The sequence below is a fragment of the Oratosquilla oratoria genome, chromosome 3, assembly GCF_046742065.1.
Source record: "Oratosquilla oratoria isolate Oo_2021 chromosome 3, ASM4674206v1, whole genome shotgun sequence".
NCBI lineage: Eukaryota > Metazoa > Arthropoda > Malacostraca > Stomatopoda > Squillidae > Oratosquilla > Oratosquilla oratoria.
In genome coordinates, this window is record NC_134779.1 from 65,675,611 (window position 1) to 65,689,491 (window position 13,881).

A 13,881-nucleotide genomic window follows, 5' to 3' on the forward strand; every position below is an offset into this window, starting at 1 on the left:
GATCTGACCTCTTTCCTCATTCTCCTTGTTGTTTTACTCATTGGAGTACTGGTCCCCTGTACCCTACCTCTGGTGCTTCAGGCTATAATGTACTACTCATAGTAATTGCCCACTCCGTCCTGAGATTCAGGTAAAATGTTAGATTTAATTGATAGGTAACCCTAGCTGCAGTGTAGGATTCACTATAACTACATGTTATTACAGATGTTGAATATTGTAGTATATCATTAATGGTCCTACTCTGATATAGTACTCACTCATACATATTGATACAGATGTAGAAAAATGCAATATATTATTAATGGTACTACTCCGATATAATACTCACTCATACTGTTTTGTTACAGTTTAACATTATTTTGTTGTTCCTTTGATTAATGCAAGGTTCCTTTTGGATGGTGCTCAAATATTCGGACTCAATGTTCCTATGTGTACAAACATTTCAGTAATATTAGCAAATCTATAACAATGTTTACGTGTCATATGTGTACTGACTGGTATTACTCATGAGTGTCTCTGGTCCCCTCAACCCCCTATGTATGTTTGTCCGTGTGACTTAATGTAGAAAAATTACCTGATGAGGACCACAATGGAAATAAGCGTTCATGCTTTTTGTGTTATCCTCGGCAATTTACATTTATTATTTCGAACTATGTGTTCTTGTCATTATTTGCACTTCATATACATTGATTTATTGCCAAATAAAGTCTATCTATCTATCTATCTATAGCAAAAGAAGTACAGAGTTGGAAAAAAATCCAAAAGAACAACAAAATTGTATTTAAAGATATAGTGACACAACAGATGAAAGAATAAACTAAGGACACTGTTATCAAAGTGATGAGAGAGAAGGAGAATATAGTAAGACTTAGCAGCTAAAAAAAATGTATGATTATATTAGGAATGGAAGAGAAGTATATCTAAATAGGACTACAAGAATACAGGAATAAAAGGAAAAAGTAAATAAGAGATTAGAAGTAGTGAATAACATCGATAATGGGGCATGGGACACTGAAAATAAGCTGCGATAATTTGTAATTACGCTTTTCTTTTACATTATAATTATAGATATTATTACCTCCGACAGTTGTAATGTTCTTTCTTCTTCTGTAAGTATAAATTACACTAACATTATATAATTCCTGATTCTTGTGTTATGTATTGTAAGCGATGAATTACAAATTGGTTCTCTCAGTAAACGACAGTTTTGTAATAAATACATACAACTTCAGATACGCGTAACGTTCGGAGTGACCGATATTGTAGTAAACAAAACTTGTGTCATGGCTGACGCTGGCGAAAGATTCAACCGAGTGTTCACGAAAGTGCAAAATGCCCTTCCAAAGTGCATAAAAAATGACACAATCGAGCCAATCGTCAGTATATTTGCTTCAAAATCAGCGTAAGTATAGGGGTCCGGGAACTTAATATGATCAGAACATGGTGATTACGACATTGCCCTGTGACACCGGGAGAAACCTTGATTATTTTGAAAAGAATTTAAGTTTGGGCAATTTTGTTTTGGCCTTTCTGGATGTAAAGAATTCAACATACAGGTTGACTACGGTCACTTCTAAGATTCATATTCGTATCCAAAAGGCTTGGGGACGAGTTGTCTACCTTGATAGGTTTGTCATTAGACATAACCGAGTACAATTATACAATAATAACAATTATATCAAATATGTTAGTAGATTTTTATATTTTTGCATGCTATGTATGCATCTACTAGGGGTTACTATAAAGCCACAAATGTGAATTGTGTGTTCAGGGGTGCTGTTTGGCCTTATGGCATGTATATTCCTAGCAAATTCTTTTCTAATAATCTTTCAATTGTGATCTACACTTCCTCCATTCCATGAATGACAGCCTTCATATGAAATTGTTCTTTGCCAAGAATATTGAGTGTATTGTGTATGGTTTGCCCTGAGAATGAATATAATGAAAACACTGGCTATTTTTACGAGTCATAAGAATAGTCCTCAGGCTATTCTTATGACTCGTAAAAATAGTCCTTTGACTATTTTCATGACAATGGATTTTGATGAAGTAGGCCTAAGAATAGTCTTTACTAGGCTATTCTTACGACTTATGATTATATGAATTTAGATGGAAGTCATAAGAATATGAATTTTGATGAAGTCATAAGAATAGGCTATTTTGACTGCATTTTTTATAAAGTCATCATAGAAATAGGCAATGGAGTTTAATGAAGTGATAAGAATACTAATGGGTTGTGGATTTTGATGACTTCATCATCAGAATAGATAGATATTTTAGTCGTAAGTAAGAGTAGGCAATTTGATAATCATAAGAATGAACTATGGAGTTTGATCAGTACAGTCCTGAAATGAGAATATGAACAGTCAGATTAATTTGGAAGCTATGAATAAGTTGATGTACTGGCACAGGGGCACAATTTCCTTTGATATACTGCGTGGCCACATGACGTCAAAGGAAGTGTCAGGCCAACTACAGTAAACTCTGCTGTAAGTCAGATTTGAGTGAACCAAAAAATTTAACCAAATGACCAAAAGATCTAACTGAAGTGGAGACTGTGTGAGCCTGGTAGTCTAATATCTGATAGTCTAATAGAGTCTAACAGCATCATGCTTCAGAGTACCTTGCATAATGGCATCCTCCCAGGAATGTTGTTTTAAAAAAAATTAAATGCACAAATTTATCTAAAGTTGCTAATGACGTATGAAGATGTCTTGGAATTGACAGAAGTCTAGTTCTTACATTTGATTTGGTCGTATCTCAGTACAGTAGTAGATTTTGGCTGGTATTTTCTACCTCCATGCTGACAGCAATAATCTATCAAAAAATACTGCAGCTCAGGTTTGCAACTTCTGTTAGGAGCATGTTAAGTAGCTGATTGTATTGTTCTGGAGTTCCTGGTATAAAGATTTACATAATTAGACTTTTCCCAGCCAGAAATCGATTCTGTTAGAGCTGCAAATGAATCAAATTCTGCACCTGCCTGCAAGTAATTTGAAATTAGTGGTAGCCATTTTGAATTAGTTCAAAAGTTCATGATAGAGGGTGCTGTCAACCATGTCATAAGAATAGCCTGAGGAGTATTCTTACAACTCGTCGTAAAAATAGCAACTGCTTAATAAAAAACAATAGATACAAAGTAATGGTGTTTTTTTAGAAGTGCACAATTACACAACATAGCAATAAGAAATTAGATATTGATTTTGTGTTGTATGTTTTCCCTGGAAATCAAAAACAAAAAATCTTTTTAAAAGTAAATACACTACTGAACGGAGCTGTGACGATAGGTTCAAGATGCTGTGTTGTCATCTGTCCAGTTTCATCAATGTCAGGTTGACAATGGAGTTGATGCATACTGGGTGTTCTACCACTCCAAGTGATGTCACCATGCTACATATTTTTAAAATGGTACTACATAGCTGAGCTTCTTGCTTTTCTTCAAGCCTTGAAACTCCTTTACACCCCATAGTCTGATTGGATGTCAAAACCAGCCATCAACATCCCTGACAATGATGACCCTGATGACCTCTAAAATTATAGGTACCAAATTACTAAATGTAGGTTAGGTTATCTTACTTTAATTTCTTTAACCTCCACATCTATCAAAACAGGTGGCATCTCAAGCTGTTGTCATGATTTCATTTGTTAGTATATCACTTTCAGCAATTTTTTCTGTCATTGACTTCCACCAAGAAAAACGTATTTTATGTTGATGTAATAGAATTTACAAAATATTTAATTTTTTGTTGCTATATTGCATAGGTGTGCACTTCTAAAAATTTACCAAAATAATATTTCGGTAAAATTTTAGAAATGCACACCTAAATGATATAGCAATAGAAAATTGAATATTAGTTTTATAGATTATGATACATCAATGTAATATATGTTTTTCTTTAAGGAAACTAATGACAGAAAGAGTTGAAAAAGCAATGCACTAATAAATGGAGCTGTGAAAACTGCTTGAGATGCCATTTTTGTTTTGATAGATGCAGAAGTCAAAGAAATTGAAGTATGATAAATTAGTCTAACCTAACTTAATCTGTATTTAGTAGTGTACCTGTAATGCTAGAGGTTATCAGGGTCGTCGTTGTCATAGTCGGATATTGACATGGTTTTGGCATCTGATTGGGCTGCAGGATGTAGATGAGTTTTAAAGCTTCATGAAAGACATGAAGTTTGGCTCTGTAGCACTATTTAAACAATATGATGTCACTTGGAGTAGGAGACACCTGGTACTCAACAGTCATTGCCATTGCCAAACTTACATTAACAGGACTGGACAAATGATAACATGGTGCCTCAAACCTATTGTTGCAGCTCCGTTCAGTAGTGTATTTGTTTTTAACAAGGTTTTGTTTTATTGATTTCCACCAAGAAAAACATATATTACATTGATGTAATAAAATTTACAAAATTAATATTTAATTTTCTATCATATTATTTATGTGTGCACTTCTAAAAAAAAATATTTCAAAAGAAAGAACATAATTTAATCCTTGCATGCCACTTTCATTGACATTAAGAGGTTGAAGGTTTCTCTAACTATTTTGTTGATATATTTATCCGGTGTCATGTCTTTGCTGATTATTACTCCAAGGTACCTTTCCGAGTACACTTTTTTTTATTTCTTCTTCACCAATTTTATAATTTTTTGAAATTCTGTTTTTAGTTTTTCCAAACTCCATTATGCTACACTTCTTGATATTGAAGTTCACTTCCCACTTTTGAGTCCATTTCCAGATTTTGTCCAGGTCTGATTGTAATGAATCACGGTCCTCTTCTGTTCTTACTTTCTTTAGTATTTTGCATCATCTGCGAAGAAATTCATATAACACTCAACTCCTTCATCCATGTCATTTATATATATGGCAAACATGATTGTAGCCAGCACCGACCCCTGTGGGACACCAATTATCATTTCTCCCCACTTCAAGTATTTGTCTCTAATTACTACCCTCATTTTTCTCCCAGTTAGGAAGTCCTCCATTCATTCTAATAATTCACCTCCGATGCCACCTATTGATTCTATTTTTCTTATTAATTTCTTGTGTGGTACCTTATCAAATGCATTTTTGTAGGTCTAGATAGGCACAGTCTGCCCATCCATCCCTCTCTTGTATCATATCTGTTAGTCTCGAATAGAAGCAGATCAGGTATGTTGCATATGATCTTCCTTGTTTAAATCCAAATTGATTTGGGTTCAGTATAGTTTTCTCTTCCAGGTGTTTAACCTATCTACTTTTGATAACTTTTTCACACATTTTTTGCTACTGTGCTTGTTAGGGAGACTGGTCTGTAGTTAGTTGGATTTTCCTTGTTTCCTCCTTTATATATTGGTACAGTGTTTGCATTTTTCCAGTCTTGTGGCATCTTTCCTTCTTTGATTGAGCATTTGATTATTGTGTATATTTTATCTGTTAACTCTTCTACGCATTCTTTCAGTATCCAACTTGCAATTCCATCTGGACCATGCGATTTTCTGACATCAAGGTTTTTTATTTGGTTGCTGATTTCCTTCTGTGTTACAGTTATTTCCTTCATTGGGGGGGATTTCTGTCTCTCTATTCCCTCACAGTTAGGCGAGTTCTCAATTGTGAAAACTGGTTTGAAATGGTTGCTCATAATTTCTGCCATTTCTTGTTCTTCTGTATATTCATGACTTCCTTGGTGAAGCTTTTCTGTTTCTTGTTTGTCCTTTAGTTTACCATTCACATATCTGTAAAATAGTTTAGGTTATTCCTTGCATTTTTTCTATTATTTCTTTTTCATAATTTCTCTTTTTTTCTCTGCGTATTTTTACATAATCGTTTCTTAGTTTGGTGTGTGTTTGCCTTTTTTTTTGTGTGTGTCTTTATTCCATTTTTTCCATGCTTTGTCTCTTTTATCCTTAGCTTCTACATTTTTGTTGTACCAGTTCTTTATGTATGCTCTTGCTTTTGTTGTGGTACATATTTGTTCACTCTCTCATTATACATTTTTTTAGTATATTCCATTTCTCTTCCATCCTTGTTTCTTCCTTTAGGAATTTTTCCCAGTTTGCATTATGAAAGAATTTTTTAGGTTTCTCAAAATTTGTTTTGTTGTACATTGGTCTTCTTATTCTATGTTTTTCATTTCTTCTTAGGTCTATTTGCTCTTTTAATTCGAATTCTATTAGTACATGGTCACTCTTTCCTATTGGTGTTTTGTAATATATTCTGTCTACAATTTCAGGTTCTGACTTAAGTATTAAATCCAGTCACAAAGGTTCCTCATTGTTTCTATGTCTAGTATTTTCCTTTATCCACTGAGTCATTGTGTATTCAATGGTCATATTGAGTAGCATGCTGCCCCATATATCTTTCCACTCTTTAATGTCATTTCTTCCCAACATATTTCTTTTGAGTTAAAATCACCCATAATAACTGTGTTTCCTCTTTCTTTCAGTATATCAGTCGGTTCATATTTAGTATCTTCCAACAATTTGGAATGATCATCTTCTGTCCAGGACTGTGTTTTGGGGGGTACATACACTACTACAAATTTTCTGCTTTTCATGTGGTTGCATTCCACTTTTATCATAATTGATTCTACATTGTTTTTTCCTTCTGTTAAATTTGTCTGTCTTTCTTGGTCAGAAATAATACTCTCACTCCTTGTTTTTCCTTTTTATTCTTCAGCAGTTGTATAGACCTTGTCCCAAAGCGTTTGGTGATAGATTACCTTTTAGTTTAGTTTCTACTATTCCTATTATGTCCAGTTTTTCTGATACCAGATAGTCATTTAATTCATTCAGTCCTGAGATCATTCCATCTATGTTGGTATAGTCTAATTTTTTTTCTTTTTTCTCGTCTTTTTCTGTCTGCTTTGTTTCCTTTTTCCTGATATACCATTTTCTCAGCCTCAGGTTCACCACTTAAAAAAGAAATCATTCTTTTCAGTCTCTTTTCATTTTTTTCATTGACTTCATTTCTAAGCTCCTTTTCTTTTTCTTTTTCTTCAGTCATTTCTTTTTTTATCCATACATTTTTGTGATGTTCACTGTTTGCTAGTTTTGCTGTTCTAGATAGTACTTCCTCTGCAATCATTTGTGACCTAAGTTTTACTTTTAGTGGCCTATATTGTTTTTCTTTTGAGTATCTACCTATTCTATAAGTTTCTTCGACTTCTTTATCTAAAGTTTGACCCTCCTCTTGAATCTCTTTCAGAATTTCTTTAGCAATCTCTTTTTCCTCTTTTTCTCTCTGATACCTAGGAACATCATGCTTTTCTTTAATACCATAGATTACAATGCATCTTTTTTTGTCCACTGTATCCCTAACCAAATTTCCTTTCTCTTTAATCACTTGGATTACCGTTTCCTTAGCATTCTCCTTGACTTGTTGTTCCACTATTTCTTTAAAAGATAATTTTTTACTTTCCTGTTCCACTTTCCACTGTTTATTTCTTGGAAGTCATTTTGATCTTTTCTTCCACTTTCTCAGTCACTGCCTATATTTGATACTTCATCTCTTTCTTTAACCCCTTCCATACGGTGCCGCACACGTAGGCGTCATGGGGAGCGAGTGTATTCGCGAGGCTGCCATATCGGCGTCTTGATTATATTTATTGTAGTCGCCCCTCCATAATGACATTCTTTCTAATTCTTTTGTAATCGCATTTTCTATGGTTATCAAAATTCACGGGTGAAGAGAGAACGATCGATATAAGCGGTGACTATATTTTATGATGCGAGTATTATTACGACACGTCGTACGGCTGGCATTGGCTGCTGCCACCGAGATCTAAGTCCATGACGCCTACGTGTGCGGCACCGTATGGAAGGGGTTAATGCCTCATTCCTATTCATATCTTAATTTTTCAATCTTTTATTTTCTCCCTTTATCCTATTTAGTTCCATTTTCAACTCGTCTATTTCCGTTATTTTCTTCATTGGCCTTTCTTAATATGGCTTTTGAGTTTGATTATTTCATCTAACAATTCATTGATTTCCCTATTGTTATATTTTTAAACCTGGGTTCTCTTTCCATATCTATCCCTCTATACATATTCCTGTTGTCTCTATTTAACCTCAAGAAGACATTTCTATCAAACCTTTGGTATGTCTTTGGGGTCTCGTTCAAGCATGTTTATTACTCCAAGTGGGGACTCAATTGTACTTATGTCAAGACATCTTTTTGTAGGTTCTTTTTCCCTAAATCCTTTGTTTTTCCCCCATTATTGTCACTGATCGTGAAAAAAGAATAAATGAACAAAGATACAAAGACTACATTGTTGGTCACTGAAACTCCCTTCCCATTTTATGTAAACAATCAAGTGACATTTATTTTGTTCCAAAATCGTTTGTGGTTTTATGCCTTTGACTTTGGCTACCTACCTTGTAAAGGGGAAAAAGCTGTTGGTATATGTATGTACATACATCATACATATACCAAGGCTTTTTCCCCCTTACAAGGGGGGTAGCCAAAAAGAAAAATGCACAAAATCGATCCCACCCATTCCACCCCTGAATACACTCCACACCCCTCCACCCTCCCTTTTATCTTAGCACCTCCTGAATGACGGGTCATCAGGAGGTGCTATATGTATGTACTATCCATATATGACACACATAGCAAGCTACAGAATTATCATTACCAAACCAGTAGTAATTGTGGCATAATGGTTTGTTGTATGGTTATATAGCAAAGCTTTTTTGATATTTCCAAAATTCTAAATATATTTTTGTTGTGTTTCTTTGTGTAAAAGGTAATAAGATATGGGAAGAGACTTCTCATATTGGACCAAGGTATATCTATGCTTATCTACCCCAGAAACAACATATAAATACACTGATATAAAACATACATACATACATATACCAAGGCTTTTTCCCCCTTACAAGGGAGGTAGCCAAAAAGGAAAAGGCATAAAATCATTCCCACCCATTCCATCCCTGAATACACTCCACACAGAGTGGCAAAACAGCCATGGTGAGATCAACCATCCTGCCATGCTACAATGGAAACAAGATCTTACTAGTGTTTCTATGGGATAGTTGCTTTGTTAGCATGTAATTATAATATCTTCCTAGTGTTTCTATGGGATAGTTGCCTTCGTTAGCATGTAATTATAATTGACAAACTGTCTATATATACTAAACTAGATGGGAATTTTTTTTACACTGATTCTCAGAGGAATCAAATTACTGATATTGTAGCTCTATGTAAAACAATGACAGTTTTAGTAGAGAGCAAGTTACTATTTTCACAATATTTTGTCATAGCAGCTATAATGTTAACAAAAAATGGCATATTTTTTATTGTTCTGGTTAATTTTCTGTCAGAAACTACTGTAGTCACTACTGGAAATTGGAGAGAAGTGTTTTGTTTCGTGTATTTGTACATAATGTTGATTTTGCAGTGAAGCAACTCGCACCACAGTGGAAGTGGCTGTCAGGGATTATGTGGTTACCAAGGTGTGCAATGGAAATGATACTGATCTATCCACACTTCACACAGTCACAAAGGTTTGTAATTCATAAGTTTTTGCTTGTTTGGTAATTAGTCATCACTCTTTTAGATGTGTTATGCATTCAATTTTTTTACTGGAGTTAACAAACAGTATTGAATTTTGAATGTGAAGATTTTACAGCAAGTTTAATGATTTATGCTTATTAAATGATTCAAATATCACTATGCAGCTTCGTCTGTTTTGTTTTTGTATATATATTTTTTGTATTACTCCAGAACTGCACACCTAAGCAATATGTCAATAAAAAATAGATATTAATTTTGTAAATTAAAATATATCAATGCAATACCTGTTTTCTTAACAGAAATGAGTAACAAAAGAAGTTTGTAAAAGTTGTATACTAACCACAACTTGGATGTTGGTGAGTATTGAGATGCCATTATTGTTTGTTGTGGAAAGACAAACTAACGGAAGTCTAATAAATTGGTCTAGTCTAGTCTGATGACCTCTAGGGATGCTAAATGCATACCCCATAGGAGGTTAGGTTAGATTAGACTAGACCAATTTATTAGACTTCCGTTAGTTTGTCTTTGACAACAAACAAAAACAAATGGCATCTTGACACTTGCCAATGTCTGCGTTGTAGTGTATATCTTTTCGCAACTTTTTTGTTATTGATTTCTGCCATCAAAAATGTGTATTATGTTGATGTATTATAATTTACAAAATTTATATTTTTTCTATTGATATATTGCTTAGGTGTGCACTTCTGGAGATTTACTTTTTTTTATCATAGGTTGTATAGATTGGTTCTTCAAATGGAAATATATTAGCTTATTAGGCAAATAATTTGACTGTTCTTGCAACAGTCTTGAACAATAGAGAGATCTGTAAAATAAGACATTATTGGAGGGCTCCAAATGCATACCTCAGCTTTGGAAATGAGAAGTTCCAAATTTTCATCTCAACCTTAGAAATCATAACTCATTGAACCTTTTCAATAAGGTTGACAAATTATACATATATTTTTTTTCTGGCTTTTATCAGATGGTTTTATTCAACTGAGAAATAGACCTCAGATTAAAAAGAATTTGTCATACAAGACTTTCAAGACCTCCCTAATGGGGAGTCCATTGAAACTTTCCTTATGATGGGGAAGAAACCCTTTGGAATATAGGTAGATAGACTCCTTTCAGTCAGGGATACCCTTGGCCTTATGAAAATGTTTGACAAAATAGTAAATAAGGTCTACAAAGTAGTAGAGCCTTTTTTAGATTGAGAAATGGAGAAAGTGAGTGGTTTGAAACAATGGTGGTACTGTGTCAGGGATGTGTCGTGTCGCCATGGTTGTTCAATGTGTACATGGATGGAGTGGTGCGTGAGGTAAAGGTGAGGGTAATGGGTAGGGGACTGGAGATGGTTAAAGAAAATGAGAGAAGTGGGAAGTGAGCCAGTTGTTGTTTGCTGATGACACTGCACTTGTGGCAGGTATTGTAAGAAATGCCTGTAGATTGAGTGTCAGTGATTCATTCTATGTTAGGGTGCATACGTGCATACATTAGCTACTCAACATCAGATCCTGGGAGTAGCAACAGATCACCTATTGTGTGATGTGACCCGTTGTCAGTTTGGCTTGACCTCAGAAATCAACCGTCAAGCCACCTGCATCCCCACCAGGGAGTCGGCCATACAGTGTTACCATACAATAGCCGCTAGGATATTTTCATCACTTCTTAGATTTAAAGGTGTATAAAAAGTTCAAGTAAATACTGAGTGTCCATACTCAGTTCCATAATGTATATGGATGTAAATAAACAGACAAAAGAAGTTAGAATATAAATTGTAAAATATTGTTGGCAATTGCTGCCATTTTCTTCGTTATCTCCGTTGATGAAAAGCACCAGTCATGAAGGCAACACAATAAAGACCAGAAGCCACAAATACTTTGTCTCCAATGCCTCCAACCAATGTAGAACAACACAAGTCAATACAGGATCAGAGGAAGGATTAAGGGAGCTAGTGACAGAGTTTGGAAAGGTATGCAATAGGGGAAAATTTAAGGTAAATGTGGGTAAAAGCAAAGTGAAAGGTGAGATGTACAAGGGTAGAGGGTGGCAGTGAGTTGGAAGCAAGTTTAAAAGGAGAGAGGCTGGAGAAAGTGGATAGCTTTAGATATTTGGGGTCACATGTGGCAGGAAAGTGAGGAGTGGAGTTGGAGGTAGATTGTAGATTGAGAGAAGCAAGTAAATGCCTTGGTAGATAAAAAAGTGTTATGAGAAATAGGCAACTGGGAATGGATGCAAAGAGGAGGTTGTATGAAGGGGTGATTGTGACAACGGCATTGTATGGAGTAGAGACATGGAATTTAAGAGAGGCAGAGAGGAAAAGTTTAAATGTGTTTGAGATGAAATGTCTGAATTATGGTAGGGGTTACTAGATTTGATAGAGTGAGAAACGAGGAGGTGAGAAAGAAAGTGGGAGAGGAAAAGGAGATGGCAGATAGAGCTAATGAAATATTATTGGGATGGTTTGGACACATGGAAAGAATGAGTTATGAAAGATTAGTAAAAAATGTCTGGAATGCAGAGGTGGAGTGAACTTGAGGGGATGACAGAGGATGAGATGGATGGATGGGGTGGAGGGGAATGTCTATTGAGCAAGGAAGGGAGAAGGCAGGAGATAGGGATGAGTGGAGAATGACTGTATGAATGATACTCTTATGCAAGGAAATGGGGGATAGGGGTGCTTGTGTATGAATGATATTTTGACGCAGCCTGAAGGGATTTCTTCCCGTCTTCTCTTATTCTGCAAGAAGGAACAGTGAGGGGGATGGTCGCTTATTAAAAGAAGCAACCTTGCTGTGGATGTACTGTCTTGCTGCATTGCGTTTGACTCAGGGCAGTTGGGAGATGCAAGGATGACCTGTCATCTATGAGGAGTGAGATGGGAGGGGTGGAGGGGGTGGTGGAATGAAGTAAAATAGGTGATAATAGGTATGTGCCTCTGACTTGGCTACCTCCCTTGTAAGGGGGAAAAAGTTCTTGGTATATACAGTGGCCGCGAAAAGTTTGGGCGCAAAATTATAGGCGCCCCAACTTTCCCCTAAACTCAAAACATGCGAAAAATACAACTTTCCACCCAAACTTTTCGCTATTTTTCAATGCTAGCGTTTGTACCCGTATTTAGCCGAGACAATACACACTATTTGGCAACTCTGTTTAGGCACACTCGATGTCACATGGAGTCAGATTCTAAACATCTCTCACGGAGAGTAGTCTTTTTTTTGCGGTGGTCTCTGTTTTTGTGCCTTGATATCTCCGTAATGGGAAATGGTAAAGAGCTGGAAAGAGACACAGTTGTTACAATCATAACCCTCTATAAGGAGGGTTATAAGTGTAAAGATATTGCTACTCGTGTGGGAATTGGAGTGCGTCAAGTGCAAAAGTGGACCAAGAAATTTCGAGACGAAGGAAGTGACATCATTCGTACTCCAAAGCATCGCTCTGGTCGGCCAAGGAAGATATCAAATCGTACTTCTACGGTTCTAACTGCCTCCTAATAACCGTAGGAGGCAGTTAGAACCGTAGAAGTACGATTTGATATCTTCTTTGGCCGACCAGAGCGATGCTTTGGAGTATGAATGATGTCACTTCCTTCGTCTCGAAATTTCTTGGTCCACTTTTGCACTTGACGCACTCCAATTCCCACACAAGTAGCAATATCTTTACACTTATAACCCTCCTTATAGAGGGTTATGATTGTAACAACTGTGTCTCTTTCCAGCTCTTTACCACTTCCCATTACGGAGATATCAAGGCACAAAAACAGAGACCACCGCAAAAAAAAGACTACTCTCCGTGAGAGATGTTTAGAATCTGACTCCATGTGACATCGAGTGTGCCTAAACAGAGTTGCCAAATAGTGTGTATTGTCTCGGCTAAATACGGGTACAAACGCTAGCATTGAAAAATAGCGAAAAGTTTGGGTGGAAAGTTGTATTTTTCGCATGTTTTGAGTTTAGGGGAAAGTTGGGGCGCCTATAATTTTGCGCCCAAACTTTTCGCGGCTACTGTAGGTAGTATATAGATAGACAAAGTATACAACTGTTTTCTGTTTTAAAGAAAATATATACTAACATTTATTTATTTATTCCCACCCACCACCAGCTGACTATAGAAATGTTCCGTCGAGACCTCTGCCCTCCAACCCTACCAGTGTTTGTTCTCTCAGATGCTTTTGACACACTCACCATCAGCTTGTGTGAACAGCTCTTTTCATTTGTGGAGGAGAATGTAGCTGTGTGGAAGGAAGAAAGTTTCTTCAGCCCTTGCAAGACCAATGTCCTCAGAATGTGCAATGGTAAGAACATAACTTACAAAAATTATACTTAATATAGTTATAGATTTTATTTGTGTATGTGTGGTGGGAGATGCAAGGATAATGACT

The 13,881-nt window shown here is 35.9% G+C and overlaps 1 protein-coding gene across 1 annotated transcript in view; it reads left to right on the forward strand.

Moving 5' to 3' along the window:
- Window positions 1-1,239: 1,239 nt before the first annotated feature.
- Window positions 1,240-13,881, forward strand: part of Hpr1 (THO complex 1-like protein Hpr1) — a 46,869-nt gene continuing 34,227 nt past the window's right edge. Inside the window, exons 1-3 of the mRNA XM_076182045.1 lie at window positions 1,240-1,402; window positions 9,385-9,490; window positions 13,602-13,794. Coding sequence (XP_076038160.1) covers window positions 1,284-1,402; window positions 9,385-9,490; window positions 13,602-13,794 — 418 coding nt within the window. The 5' untranslated portion in view covers window positions 1,240-1,283. The remainder of the gene's footprint in view (window positions 1,403-9,384; window positions 9,491-13,601; window positions 13,795-13,881) is intronic.